Source organism: Pristiophorus japonicus, chromosome 3, assembly GCF_044704955.1.
Source record: "Pristiophorus japonicus isolate sPriJap1 chromosome 3, sPriJap1.hap1, whole genome shotgun sequence".
Classification (NCBI taxonomy): domain Eukaryota; kingdom Metazoa; phylum Chordata; class Chondrichthyes; family Pristiophoridae; genus Pristiophorus; species Pristiophorus japonicus.
Genome location: NC_091979.1, coordinates 293938163 through 293951779, shown reverse-complemented (window position 1 = coordinate 293951779; position 13617 = coordinate 293938163). Strand labels below are relative to the sequence as shown.

Below are 13617 nucleotides of genomic sequence, written 5' to 3'. Positions count from 1 at the left end.
TGTCATGGTACATCAGTCATTGAAGGTTGGCATGCAGGTGCAGCAGGCGGTTAAGAAAGCAAATGGCATGTTGGCCTTCATAGCAAGGGGATTTGAGTACAGGGGCAGGGAGGTGTTGCTACAGTTGTACAGGGCATTGGTGAGGCCACACCTGGAGTATTGTGTACAGTTTTGGTCTCCTAGCCTGAGGAAGGACATTCTTGCTATTGAGGGAGTGCAGCGAAGGTTCACCAGACTGATTCCCGGGATGGCGGGACTGACCTATTAAGAAAGACTGGATCAACTGGGCTTGTATTCACTGGAGTTCAGAAGAATGAGAGGGGACCTCATAGAAACATTTAAAATTCTGACGGGGTTAGACAGGTTAGATGCAGGAAGAATGTTCCCAATGTTGGGGAAGTCCAGAACCAGAGGTCACAGTCTAAGGATAAGGAGTAAGCCATTTCGGACCGAGATGCGGAGGAACTTCTTCACCCAGAGAGTGGTGAACCTGTGGAATTCTCTACCACAGAAAGTTGTTGAGGCCAATTCACTAAATATATTCAAAAAGGAGTTAGATGAGGTCCTTACTACTAGGGGGATCAAGGGGTATGGCGAGAAAGCAAGAATGGGGTACTGAAGTTGAATGTTCAGCCATGAACTCATTGAATGGCGGTGCAGGCTAGAAGGGCCGAATGGCCTACTCCTGCACCTATTTTCTATGTTTCTATAACCTCACACTTTGCAACATTATACTCCATCTACAAAATTTTTGCCCACTCACTTAGCCTGTCTACGTCCTTTTGTAGGATTTTTGTGTCCTCACACATTGCTTTTCCTCCCATCTTTGTATCGTCAGCAAACTTGGCTACGTTACACTCGGTCCTTTCTTCCAAATCGTTAATGTAGATCGTAAATAGTTGGGGTCCCGGTACTGATCCCTGCGGCACCCCACTAGTTACTGATTGCCAACCTGCAAATGAACCATTTATCCCGACTCTCTGTTTTCTGTTATAGTTAGCCAATCCTCTATCCATGCTAATATATTACCCTCAACCCCATGAACTTTTATCTTGTGCAGTAACCTTTTATGTGGCACCTCGTCAAATATGCCTTCTGGAAGTCCAAATACACCACATCCACCGGTTCCCCTTTATCCACCCTGTTCGTTACATCCTCAAAGAACTCCAGCAAATTTGTCAAACATGACTTCCTCTTCATAAATCCATGCGGACTCTGCTCGACTGAATTATGCTTTTCCAAATGTCCTGCTACTGCTTCTTTAATAATGGACCCCAACATTTTCCCAACCACAGATGTTAGGCTAATTGGTCTATAGTTTCCTGATTTTTGTCTGCCTCCTTTTTTTTTTTAAAATAGGCACGTTACATTTGCAGTTTTCCAATCTGCTGGGACCTCCCCAGAATCCAGGGAATTTTGATAAATTACAACCAATGTATCCACTACCCCTGCCACTACTTCTCTTAAGACCCTAGGATGCAAGCCATCAGGTACAGGGGATTTATCCGCCTTTAGTCCCATGATCCTACTGAGTACCACTTCCTTCGTGATTGTGATTGTGGTAAGTTCCTCCCCTCCGATAGCCCCTTGACTATCCACTGTTGGGATATTTTTTAATGTCCTCTACCGTAAAGACTGATGCAACATATTTGTTCAGAGTTCTGCCATCTCCATGTTTCCCCCATCACTAATTCCCCGGTTTCGTTCTCTAAGGGACCAACATTTATTTTAACCACTCTTTTCCTTTTTACATACCTGTAAAAACTCTTGCTATCTGTTTTTATATTTCGTGCTAGTTTACTTTCATAGTCTATCTTCCCTTTCTTAATCATTTTTTTAAGTCATTCTTTGCTGGCTTTCAAAAGCTTCCCCTCTTGGTCTTCCCAGTAGTTTTGGGATGCCCTTGTTTATAAATTGGATACCATCCTTTATTTCTTTAGTTAGCCACGGATGGCTATCTTTTCTTTTACACCCTTTCCTCCTCACTGGAATATATTTTTCTTGGGAGTTATGAAATATCTCCTTAAATATACGCCACTGTTCATCAACTGTCCTACACTTAATTTATTTTCCACTTTAGCCAACTCTGCCCTCATACCTTTGTAGTCTCCTTTATTTAAGCTAAGTATGCTGGTTTGAAATCCAACTTTCTCATCCTCCATCTGAATTTGAAATTCAACCATGCTATGATCACTCATTCCTCAAAACATTTCCAGTGTCCCTGACTACTGTGTGCGTGAGAAGTGTGTCCAGCTGCAGCTCCTGACAGACCGCATGACGGCACTGGAGCTGCGGATGGACTCACTCTGGAGCATGCGCGATGCTGAGAATGTTGTGGATAGCACATTTAGTGAGTTGGTCACATCGCAGGTAAGGGTTAGGACAGATAGTGAATGGGTGACCAAGAGACAAGGCAAGAGCAGGAAGGTAGTGCAGGAGTCCCCTGCAATCATCTCCCTCCAAAACTGTTTTGGATACTGTTGGGGGAGATGACTTACCAGGGGAAGGCACCAGCAGCCAGTTTCATGGCACCATGGGTGGCTCTGCTGCACAGAAGGGCGGGAAAAAGAGTTGGAGAGCAATAGTGATAGGGGACTCTATTGTAAGGGGAATAGATAGGAGCTTCTGTGGCCGCAACCGAGACTCCAGGATGGTATGTTGCCTCCCTGGTGCAAGGGTCAAGGATGTCTCGAAGCGGCTGCAGAGCATTCTGGAGAGGGAGGGTGAACAGCCAGTTGTCGTGGTACATGTAGGTACCAACGATATAGGTAAGAAGCGGGACGAGGTCCTACAAGCTGAATTTAGGGAGCTAGGAGTTAAATTAAAAAGTAGGACTTCAAAAGGTAGTAATCTCTGGATTGCTACCAGTGCCACGTGCTAATCAGAGTAGAGGGAGCAGGATAGTTAGAATAAATACATGGCTTGAGCAGTGGTGCAAGAGGGAGGGATTCAAATGGGACATTGGAACCAGTTCTGGGGAAATGGGACTTGTACAAAAGGGACGGTCTGCACTTGGGCAGGACTGGAACTGATGTTCTGGGGGTAACATTTGCTAATGCAGTTTGGGAGTGTTTAAACTAATATGGCAGGGGGATGGGAACCTATGCAGCGAGACAGGGCAAAGTAATATGGAGTCAGAAACAGATGGTAGAAAAGTAAAAAGCAATAGTGGAAGGCCGAGTAAACAAAGGCAAGAAACAAAAAGGGCCACACTATATCATAATTCTAAAAGGACAAAGGGTGTTAAAAAACAAGCCTGAAGGCTTTGTGTCTTAATGCAAGGAGTATCCGTAATAAGGCGGATGAATTAACTTGTAGATGTTAACAGATATGATGTGATTGGGATTACAGAGACGTGGCTCCAGGATGATCAGGGCTGGGAACTCAACATCCAAGGGTATTCAACATTCAGGAAGGATAGAATAAAAGGAAAAGGAGGTGGGATAGCATTGCTGGTTAAAGAGGAGATTAATGCAATAGTTAGGAAGGACATTAGCTTGGATGATGTGGAATCTATATGGGTAGAGCTACAGAACACCAAAGGGCAAAAAGCGTTAGTGGGAGTTGTGTACAGACCTCCAAACAGTAGTAGTGATGTTGGGGAAGGCATCAAACAGGAAATTAGGGGTGCATGCAATAAAGGTGCAGCAGTTATTATGGGTGACTTTAATATGCATATAGATTGGGCAAACCAAACTGGAAGCAATACGGTAGAAGAGGATTTCCTGGCGTTCATAAGGGATGGTTTTCTAGACCAATATGTCGAGGAACCAACTAGGGGGGAGGCCATCTTAGACTGGGTGTTGTGCAATGAGAGAGGATTAATTAGCAATCTCGTTGTGCGAGGCCCCTTGGGGAAGAGTGACCATAATATGGTGGAATTCTACATTAGGATGGAGAATGAAAGAGTTAATTCAGAGACCATGATCCAGAACTTAAAGAAGGGTAGCGTTGAAGGTATAAGGCGTGAATTGGCTAGGATAGATTGGCGAACGATACTTGAGGGGTTGACAGTGGATGGGCAATGGCAGACATTTAAAGTCCGCATGGATGAACTACAACAATTGTACATCCCTGTCTGGCGTAAAAATAAAAAAAGGGAAGGTGGCTCAACCGTGGCTATCAAGGGAAATCAGGGATAGTATTAAAGCCATACAAATTGGCCAGAAATAGCAGCGAACCCGGGGACTGGGAGAAATTTAGAACACGGCAGAGGAGGACAAAGGGTTTGATTAGGGCAGGGAAAGTAGAGTACGAGAGGAAGCTTGCAGGGAACATTAAAACGGACTGCAAAAGCTTCTATACATATATAAAGAGAAAAAGGTTAGTAAAGACAAACGTAGGTCCCCCTGCAGTTAGAATCAGGGGAAGTCATAACGGGGAACAAAGAAATGGCAGACCAATTGACAAGTACTTTGATTCGGTATTCACTAAGGAGCACACAAACAACCTTCCGGATATAAAAGGGGTCAGAGGGTCTAGTAAGAAGGAGGAACTGAGGGAAATCCTTATTAGTCGGGAAATTGTGTTGGGGGAAATTGATGGGATTGAAGGCCGATAAATCCCCAAGGCCTGATGGTCTGCATCCCAGAGTACTTAAGGAGGTGGCCTTGGAAATAGCGGATGCATTGACGGTCATTTTCCAACATTCCATAGACTCTGGGTCAGTTCCTATCGAGTGGAGGGTAGCCAATGTAACCCCACTTTTTAAAAAAGGAGGGAGAGAGAAAACAGGGAATTATAGACCGGTCAGCCTGACATTGGTAGTGGGTAAAATGATGGAATCAATTATTAAGGATGTCATAGCAGCGCATTTGGAAAGAGGTGACATGATGGGTCCAAGTCAACATGGATTTGTGAAAGGGAAATCATGCTTGACAAATCTTCTGGAATATTTTGAGGATGTTTCGAGTAGAGTGGACAAGGGAGAACCAGTTGATGTGGTATATTTGGACTTTCAGAAGGCTTTCAACAAGGTCCCACACAAGAGATTAATGTGCAAAGTTAAAGCACATGGGATTGGGGGTAGTGTGCTGACATGGATTGAGAACTGGTTGTCAGACAGGAAGCAAAGAGTAGGAGTAAATGGGTACTTTTCAGAATGGCAGGCAGTGACTAGTGGGGTACCGCAAGGTTCTGTGCTGGGGCCCCAGCTGTTTACATTGTACATTAATGATTTAGACGCGGGGATTAAATGTAGTATCTCCAAATTTGCGGATGACACTAAGTTGGGTGGCAGTGTGAGCTGTGAGGAGGATGCTATGAGGTTGCAGAGTGACTTGGAAAGGTTAGGTGAGTGGGCAAATGCATGGCAGATGAAGTATAATGTGGATAAATGTGAGGTTATCCACTTTGGTGATAAAAACAGAGACACAGACTATTATCTGAATGGTGACAGATTAGGAAAAGGAGTTGCAACGAGACCTGGGTGTCATGGTCCATCAGTCATTGAAGGGTGGCATGCAGGTACAGCAGGCGGTTAAGAAAGCAAATGGCATGTTGGCCTTCATAGCGAGGGGATTTGAGTACAGGGGCAGGGAGATGTTACTACAGTTGTACAGGGCCTTGGTGAGGCCACACCTGGAGTATTGTTTACAATTTTGGTCTCCTAACTTGAGGAAGGACATTCTTGCTATTGAGGGAGTGCAGCAAAGGTTCACCAGACTAATTCCCGGGATGGCGGGACTGACATATCTAGACTGGATCAATTGGGCTGGTATTCACTGGAGTTCAGAAGAATGAGAGGGTGTCTCAAAGAAACATTTAAAATTCTGACAGGTTAGATGCAGGAAGAATGTTCCCAATGTTGGGGAAGTCCAGAACCAGGGGTCACAGCCTAAGGATAAGGGGTAAGCCATTTAGGACCGAGATGAGGAGAAACTTCTTCACCCAGAGAGTGGTGAACCTGTGGAATTCTCTACCACAGAAAGTTGTTGAGGCCAATTCACTAAATATATTCAAAAAGGAGTTAGATGTAGTCCTTACTACTAGGGGGATCAAGGGGTATGGCGAGAAAGCAGGAATGGGGTACTGAAGTTGCATGTTCAGCCATGAACTCATTGAATGGCGGTGCAGGCTCGAAGGGCCGAATGGCCTACTCCTGCACCTATTTTCTATGTTTCTATACTTACCGGCCGGTGGTGGCCCTTTCCCAAAATTGCCCCGCGGGGAAGATCCCTTTTGCGGAATTGCCCTGCCAGTTGGTGCACTTCTTATTGGTTGGTGGCGCAATCGCCCTTAAAGGGGAGGTGGGGCTGCCAGCGACTCTCTTTTATCTTTTGTCAGCCGGCTGCCAGGTCGGCCCGATAATTATGCCCCCGGGTTCTGCCCAGCCGAAACCTTCCCTGGTGGCCCAGTGAGCCTGTGTGAAAAATATGCAGAGTTCGCAGCGGCCCTCCCCTTTAACTGAAGGGAGAGATGTGGTGATACATCAATGCTGATGACAGGTCGGGGCGGCGCACCGGCTGCAAGGGCACCTCCGTCCCGCAGCTGGCAGAACATCTACCCTGACCGAAAAAAAACTGAAGAGCTGAATATCGACAACATCTCCGCCGCAAACTCTAAAAAATGGAAGGTGCGCCCCATTCCGGGCGGTGGGCAATTTCAGCCCCAATGAGTCCCTTGATGCCTAATCTTTGTAAAAAAAAAATTGGGGGTGAGCTCCATGTAGTCAGAAAAATATTTAGCCTATACAGTATCCTACAAGTGATGTTTATGCCTCAATAGCTTCTTATAATGACCAGAGCATTAGTCGAACAGTTGATATCTCCAAAAGCAGTGCTCAGTCACATATTCGTGTCCAATAATTTTTTGCTATCTTGAAGTATTGCAATTCCAAAAAGACAAGTTGCCAGGTCCTCTGTATTCTCAAGATCAGTAATTTCAGAAAGTGGATCTATTTTCAGAATGACCCAACTTTCAGGCCATATTGAAAATACGCACAATAATGCCTTTGTCCATGCAAGCCAACATGCCATAACTCTATATACATCCATTAGATGCTGCCTGGCCAGTGCATCAATTGTACTTGCGTCTTTTACCAAGTGGCCCTGTTGGCAAATTCCTTCTAATTTATATCATCCACTTGGTGATTTTTGTTCCTTTCCCTATTCAACAGATTGTGCCAAAATTAGATTGTAAATTACTTAACATTACAAAGATAAATACCTGTATTGGTGTCCCAGACAGAATCAACCTGTAGCTTGCAGTTAGCTGCTTAACTGCCTTTGATAGTTTTGTCTTGCCATTCTTGATGACATGGCCTTCATCAAGAATACAATAGCTCCATTTGATGTTTCTGAAAACAAAAGGAAAATGAATGTTACATGCTAAGCATCCATTTATGCTGTAATATAAACTAATGAAAACAAATCTAAATTTAAATAGCGAAATAAGCCAGAACAAATGACTTAGAACAATAGCATATTTGTTGGAGTCAGAACAAACAAATACCTACTTGAAAAAGTCAATGTCATTTCGAACAACATCATATGATGCCACAACAAGATTGTGTTTTTTCACAAGGTGCTGCAACCTGAAACCCAAGACACAAAACAAACTCATATTAATACAGCTGTTGTAAAATGTACTTTTTGATCCACAATGCAATGTTAGTTCATTTGGGGTGGGGAGAATGAAATTGTAATTATATTTAGTAATCCATGTAAGATATTAAGCCTCATCTATGCTGAGAGTTGATACCATAAGCTTGCCTCAGCAACTGAATCCATGATGGTGAATGGAATAGAGTTGGTCACTTACAATGCTGGGTAGCAACTTAAAAAAGCATGCATGTGCAAATCAGGTGGTGAAGAAATGCAGCCTAACAGAGCCACTAAAATTTATTAAGCATAGCTTGTGGTGGGAAGGAAGGTGAAGAAATGTGTCAGGAAGAGAGTTCTTGCCACTGTTTTACACCAGCATGTGTTTAACTCAGCATGAAACCTAACCTTTAAGTTTTGTTTTGCTCACATCCAATTTGGAATGCATAATTCAATTGAATAATAGCAAATGGAGGTTAGATTTGAGGATAACAACACATTTATCACGATCAGAACATTACATGGATTAATAATTACTGCAGCTATAAAGCTCAGTGTTTGTGCTGTAACAAATCAGAACTTACCTAGCCCTCTCAGTGGGAGGTCCTGTATAGTGCAATGGATGTAATATTTCTTTAGAACAGAATTTCCCTACTTCATCTATCCAATGGCCTGTTAGTGTTGGAGGACATACTACTAAAGAAGGTAGAGGTAAATAGTCGTCTGCCTGAGTTTTTGTGTATTCCTGAGCCCTGTGGAAACACAAAAGTTGGTCACTGCTCTATTAGTTTATCACCAAGTCAACAACAGGATTTTAACAAAGATATAGTGAATGATTTCCATAATATTACCTGAGGTAATGATCTCCTGCAAGAATGCATATTGATTGCAAAGTCTTTCCCAGACCCATATCATCACACAGAATGCCATGGAGCTTGTATTTGTTCAGAAATGCCAACCAGTTTACACCATCCTTCAATTACCATAAAACATTCATGTTAAATGTAGATTCTGGCTTATAACTTCTCTTAACTAATTTAAAGATACCAAACACAAGATTAATGATATTAGATAGCACAAGTTCACAGTCCAAAATTGAAATTTGTAGAATTTCACAAAATTACCTCCAGAAGTATATATTATATGAACTGTTTAAAATGTCCCCAAAGAATTTTACTCTCAAGAATAACCATTTGATAATCTAGAGATTACCTACCTGTTGATATTTTCTGAGCTCAGCTTTAATAGAAACAGGAATTTTGTAATTTTCCAACTTTGTCCCATCTAATAATTGTTCCAAAAAATGGCGCTCTCTTGCTTTCTGTTTAATCAATTCTTCTGACATATTTGGCGGATCTGGAATGCCAGCCTACAAAAATCAAGTGTGGTTTAGAACTTGTATCATGCGTACCATAATGGAACTGAAGTTGCAAATATATCATTCCCTCAAAGAGTCACATTGGAAAAGATCAGTAAATACAATAAAAAGTCATAGGAAAGATTAGCATGTACAATAAAAATGCACTAACTATACACATGCATTTCTACTTTATGCCTGATGTATAAGGTATGATGCATTCAGGGAACCATGAATTGAAACTTGTAATTATCTGAACACTTGAACCAAATTTTGTGTAAATCTATGGATAACCAAGTGGTGCAATGGGTTAAACCCTAACTCTCATCTCTGGGACCTGAGCTCAATCAATTCATGAAATAGAAATCTCCTGTGTTTATTGGCTGCAACAATCCTACATAGGTGTCAGCCTTGCCTCAGTGGTAGCACTCTTACCTCAGAGTCAGAAGGTTGTGGGTTCAAGTCCCACTCCACAGTGCAGTACTGAGGGAAGTTCTTCCCCATGTCATGGCTAATATTTATCCTTCAACCAACCTCACTAGGTCATTATCTCATTCCTGTTGTGGGACCTTGCTGTGCACAAATTGGTTTCCACATTTCCCTACATTAAATTATAAACTGATTTCCCAGACATCAATTGACATTTTCATTATTCTTCCCTACTCCAGAACATAAAATAAGCATTTTCAAAAAATGGAGATACAGGTGCCTTACAGAACAAAGTTCAGCATAATGCATATTATTACATGGGTTAAAAGCCTGAGCAGAGACCTCACAGCACCGTGATGGTATTTACACCAATTTCCCCAGTCAGAGTGTACAATGATTGGAGGCTAGGTAGCTCCCCATCAAAAGATGGGAAGAAAAAAAAAAATCCAGAATGAGTTACCCCAGACCATTTATACACAACTTCCAGCTACTGATGTTAAAAACAGCAGTGCATGTTGTAGGCAATCTTTAATAAAACCGTTTACACAAACAAAATGCTACAATAAATGTCCCAAATGATATACTGTTGTGTTGTAGGAAAAATTGGGATGCAATAAGATTGCTTCTTTCATACAAGACATTCTGGAAAGGGCATCATTTCTGGAAAGGGCTGCAAAACGCTTTAGAAAATGGTTACCGTCAAGAAATCTGTGCAACCAAATCTTTGAATGACCTCTCTGCTGGTTGCGAATGTAATGAGTTTGGCAGTTTCAACTCAGCATCTTGTGGGCATGAGCTCATAGTACAAAACTGGCCCATTAATTTTGAAAAAGAAAAGAGGGCTCCACAAGGATGACTGGTGTGAGAAATGGAAATATTCATACTAGTACATTCTTCCAAGACTGGGGCTATGGCTAAGGTGTATTTGTTGGGTCAAAGCAAAGTAAGTTTTACTTGATATCTAGTCGTACTATGACTGAAATTGGAGAACTTTGTGCAAGCACTGGGTGTCTAAAATTGAAACGGTAATCTATTCCCCAATAGTAAATCCCACACATTGATTACTTAAAATCTGCCTCCGTCCCGCAAAAAAAATCATGTTGTATATACAAGATATTAGATCACCAATACACTGTACCTCCTTTCAAAAGCAAAAAATGCAATTCTAGGTCACTAGTTTATTTATATATTACTTCAGTAGAGATGAATCCTTATAGTAACACACCAATACCATCTGCTGGTAAGTGCTTGAATAGCAAATTCTTCACATTCAAAATGTAGTCATTTGAATTTGCAAAATGTTAACCCTCTGAGAGGAGTAAACATGGAGAGGAAAGTGAAAGATTACAATATAACTTACGAGAATATTGCAAAATGAGGAGCGTTCTATAGTTGCAACCATTTCTCTGCTTCCTAAGGCTATAACCAACATCTCAAGTTTGGTGATGAAATGTAGTTATTAACCCAAACAGAGGTAATGAAAATAGAGGCATTTAAAATTATTTTTTCTAAATACCAACAGTTAATGCCATGATTTAACATGGCATGAAACCATTAAATGTATCCTTTCAGCTTGTGTTGAAGTTTTAAAAGTCAGTTAATTTTAGTTAATGTCTAACTCCAACACCTTTTGAAACTCATGGGGATCTGTGAATTTTCATACTTAATGCTTACAGAAATCGCACAGAAAGCACATTACGCTTCAAAAATACAGGAAAACCTGTTCACAATAATAAAGGCATTTGGTATAATTTTTATGTTGAAGTCTTTAGAGATTGTTTTAATGTAAAAAAAATAACTATTTAATAACCAATCTGCAGTAACTGAGTAGTCAGCTGATGAAAATCACTGCACATCATCCTAGGCAGGCATTTCATTATAGTTTACAAATAGATCAGATGGACAGAATTCCCAATGTAAAATCAAAAACATCTTAAAGGGGACCTTGTTCTCTTATGTTCCAGTTATCATAGAAACATATTTGTGGTATGTAAAGGATCCCTCAATGAACTGACTACAAGGTTACAAAAATGACTACTGCCATTATTCCCAAAGTACAGAGATAGATTTGACTTATATTTCTGTGAGCTAACCTTAAAGATATAGGGCTGGACTTTCCATTTGCTGCCGGTACTGCCCGTATCGCAGCAGTAATCGGGCGGTATGAAGTTAGAGTTATCAATACTGCCCGATTACCGCCGAGATCAAAAGCCGCTAGTTTTGGCTTTTTTCCCCTGGCAGTACAGTATCATCCCTCTTGTAAGGCCGACTTCTGCTGCAAAAGCCGCACTGCGCAATATGCGTTTTTTTTTCTTTCCCGCGTTTCGGGGGGGGGGGGGGGGGGCGGGGGCAGTCGGGGGTCAGCCCACGCTCGCGCAGTTGAGAGAGAGAGAGAGAGGAGAAACTGTTGAGCAGCCTGTTGATAATCCATTCATTGTGAACTTATATTCCAAACTTATATTTAACAATATTGAATTATTTAGCTCGTGTGCTGAGCATATTATTGTGCATACAAAATAAACTATAATATAAACCATCAGAAATAAATATTAGCAATATTAATATAAAAAAACAATCATGATGGAAGAGCAATTAATGGTCAGGGTCGAGGATAAGGTAGGAGGGAGGAAGATGGCAAAGAGGTCCATAGTGGACGCCCAAGCTGCCTTGGTCCACGAAGTGGAGGCACATTGGGACCAATTGACCCAGGGTGGTCATTGCAAGCCCAGTCCCCATGTCTATCAAAGAATATGGGCAGAGATTGCCGAGGCGGTGTCCTCAGTTGCCCAGGTCTGTCGGGGGCCAATCCAGTGCCGCAAGTGTTGGAACGAGCTTGTTTCTGCCGAGAGAGTAAGTATTAACTTTAATCATGCACCGACTCATTACTTAAAATGTAAAACTGTCATATTGTGATTTTGTAATGCTTGGTAAACTTGGTGTTACACATTATTACTATAAACTATGTTATTATATTGTTTTCCTGTAATTAATAAGATGTGTTCATCATGCATCACTTGCATGCTAACGGTGCATTAATGGGACAGTGTTGAAAGGCATTGGGGGTGGGTAATTGTGGATGTCTATCCGTGTGCTGTATCACTTGCATGCAAATGGTGCATTAATGGGACAGTGTTGAAAGGCATTGGGTGGGTACTGGTACCTGAGCAATGATCTTATACTATGCTATTGTCATCTTTTCAGAAAAAAAAATTGCTTTTAACAGGTGAGTGTAGGCACACTGGAGGTCGTCCTGCAGAGCTAGAAGAGCTCATGGACCTGGATGACCTGGCCGCAGCCCTCACAGGGGCGCATGATCACTCAACCACCCATAGGGGTGCAGATCCGGTGTTGGCACCACATAAGTGACGCATAATCCCCGGGCCGTGCAGTCATGTGACCAGAATGTATAAATTATAATGTAATGTAATCCTGGGACCACCATGAAATATTATTATAATGCCATGCAGTCTCTGTAAATTCTGTTCATATTCATTGCATGTAGTGTCTCTCGGTGATATATAATGCAGTAATATTGCGCCTCTTCATATGTCTGCGCAATACAAGCGTTAAAATGTCACCCTGACCCTCCCTACCACACCGAATAGAAACATAGAAACATAGAAAATAGGTGCAGGAGTAGGCCATTCGGCCCCTCTAGCCCGCACCGCCATTCAATGAGTTCATGGCTGAACATTCAACTTCAGTACCCCATTCCTGCTTTCTCGCCATACCCCTTGATCCCCCTAGTAGTAAGGACCTCATCTAACTCCTTTTTGAATATATTTAGTGAATTGGCCTCAACAACTTTCTGTGGTAGAGAATTCCACAGGTTCACCACTCTCTGGGTGAAGAAGTTCCTCCGCATCTCGGTCCGAAATGGCTTACCCCTTATCCTTAGACTGTGACCTCTGGTTCTGGACTTCCCCAACATTGGGAACATTCTTCCTGCATCTAACCTGTCTAACCCCGTCAGAATTTTAAATGTTTCTATGAGGTCCCCTCTCATTCTTCTGAACTCCAGTGAATACAAGCCCAGTTGATCCAGTCTTTCTTGATGGGTCAGTCCCGCCATCCCAGGAATCAGTCTGGTGAACCTTCGCTACACTCCCTCAATAGCAAGAATGTTCTTCCTCAGGTTAGGAGACCAAAACTGTACACAATACTCCAGGTGTGGCCTCACCAATGCCCTGTACAACTGTAGCAACACCTCCCTGCCCCTGTACTCAAATCCCCTTGCTATGAAGGCCAACATGCCATTTGCTTTCTTAACCGTCTGCTGCACCTGCATGC

The 13617-nt window shown here is 42.2% G+C and overlaps 1 protein-coding gene across 2 annotated transcripts in view; it reads right to left on the bottom strand.

The window, feature by feature from the left end:
• Window positions 1–13617, bottom strand: part of btaf1 (BTAF1 RNA polymerase II, B-TFIID transcription factor-associated) — a 215145-nt gene that overhangs the window by 28978 nt on the left and 172550 nt on the right. For both annotated transcript variants that reach the window (XM_070876808.1, XM_070876809.1), the window contains exons 26-30: window positions 8758–8910; window positions 8393–8514; window positions 8126–8293; window positions 7457–7534; window positions 7168–7297 (exon numbers count right to left, since the gene is read on the bottom strand). In XM_070876808.1, the coding sequence (XP_070732909.1) occupies window positions 7168–7297; window positions 7457–7534; window positions 8126–8293; window positions 8393–8514; window positions 8758–8910 (651 nt within the window). The remainder of the gene's footprint in view (window positions 1–7167; window positions 7298–7456; window positions 7535–8125; window positions 8294–8392; window positions 8515–8757; window positions 8911–13617) is intronic.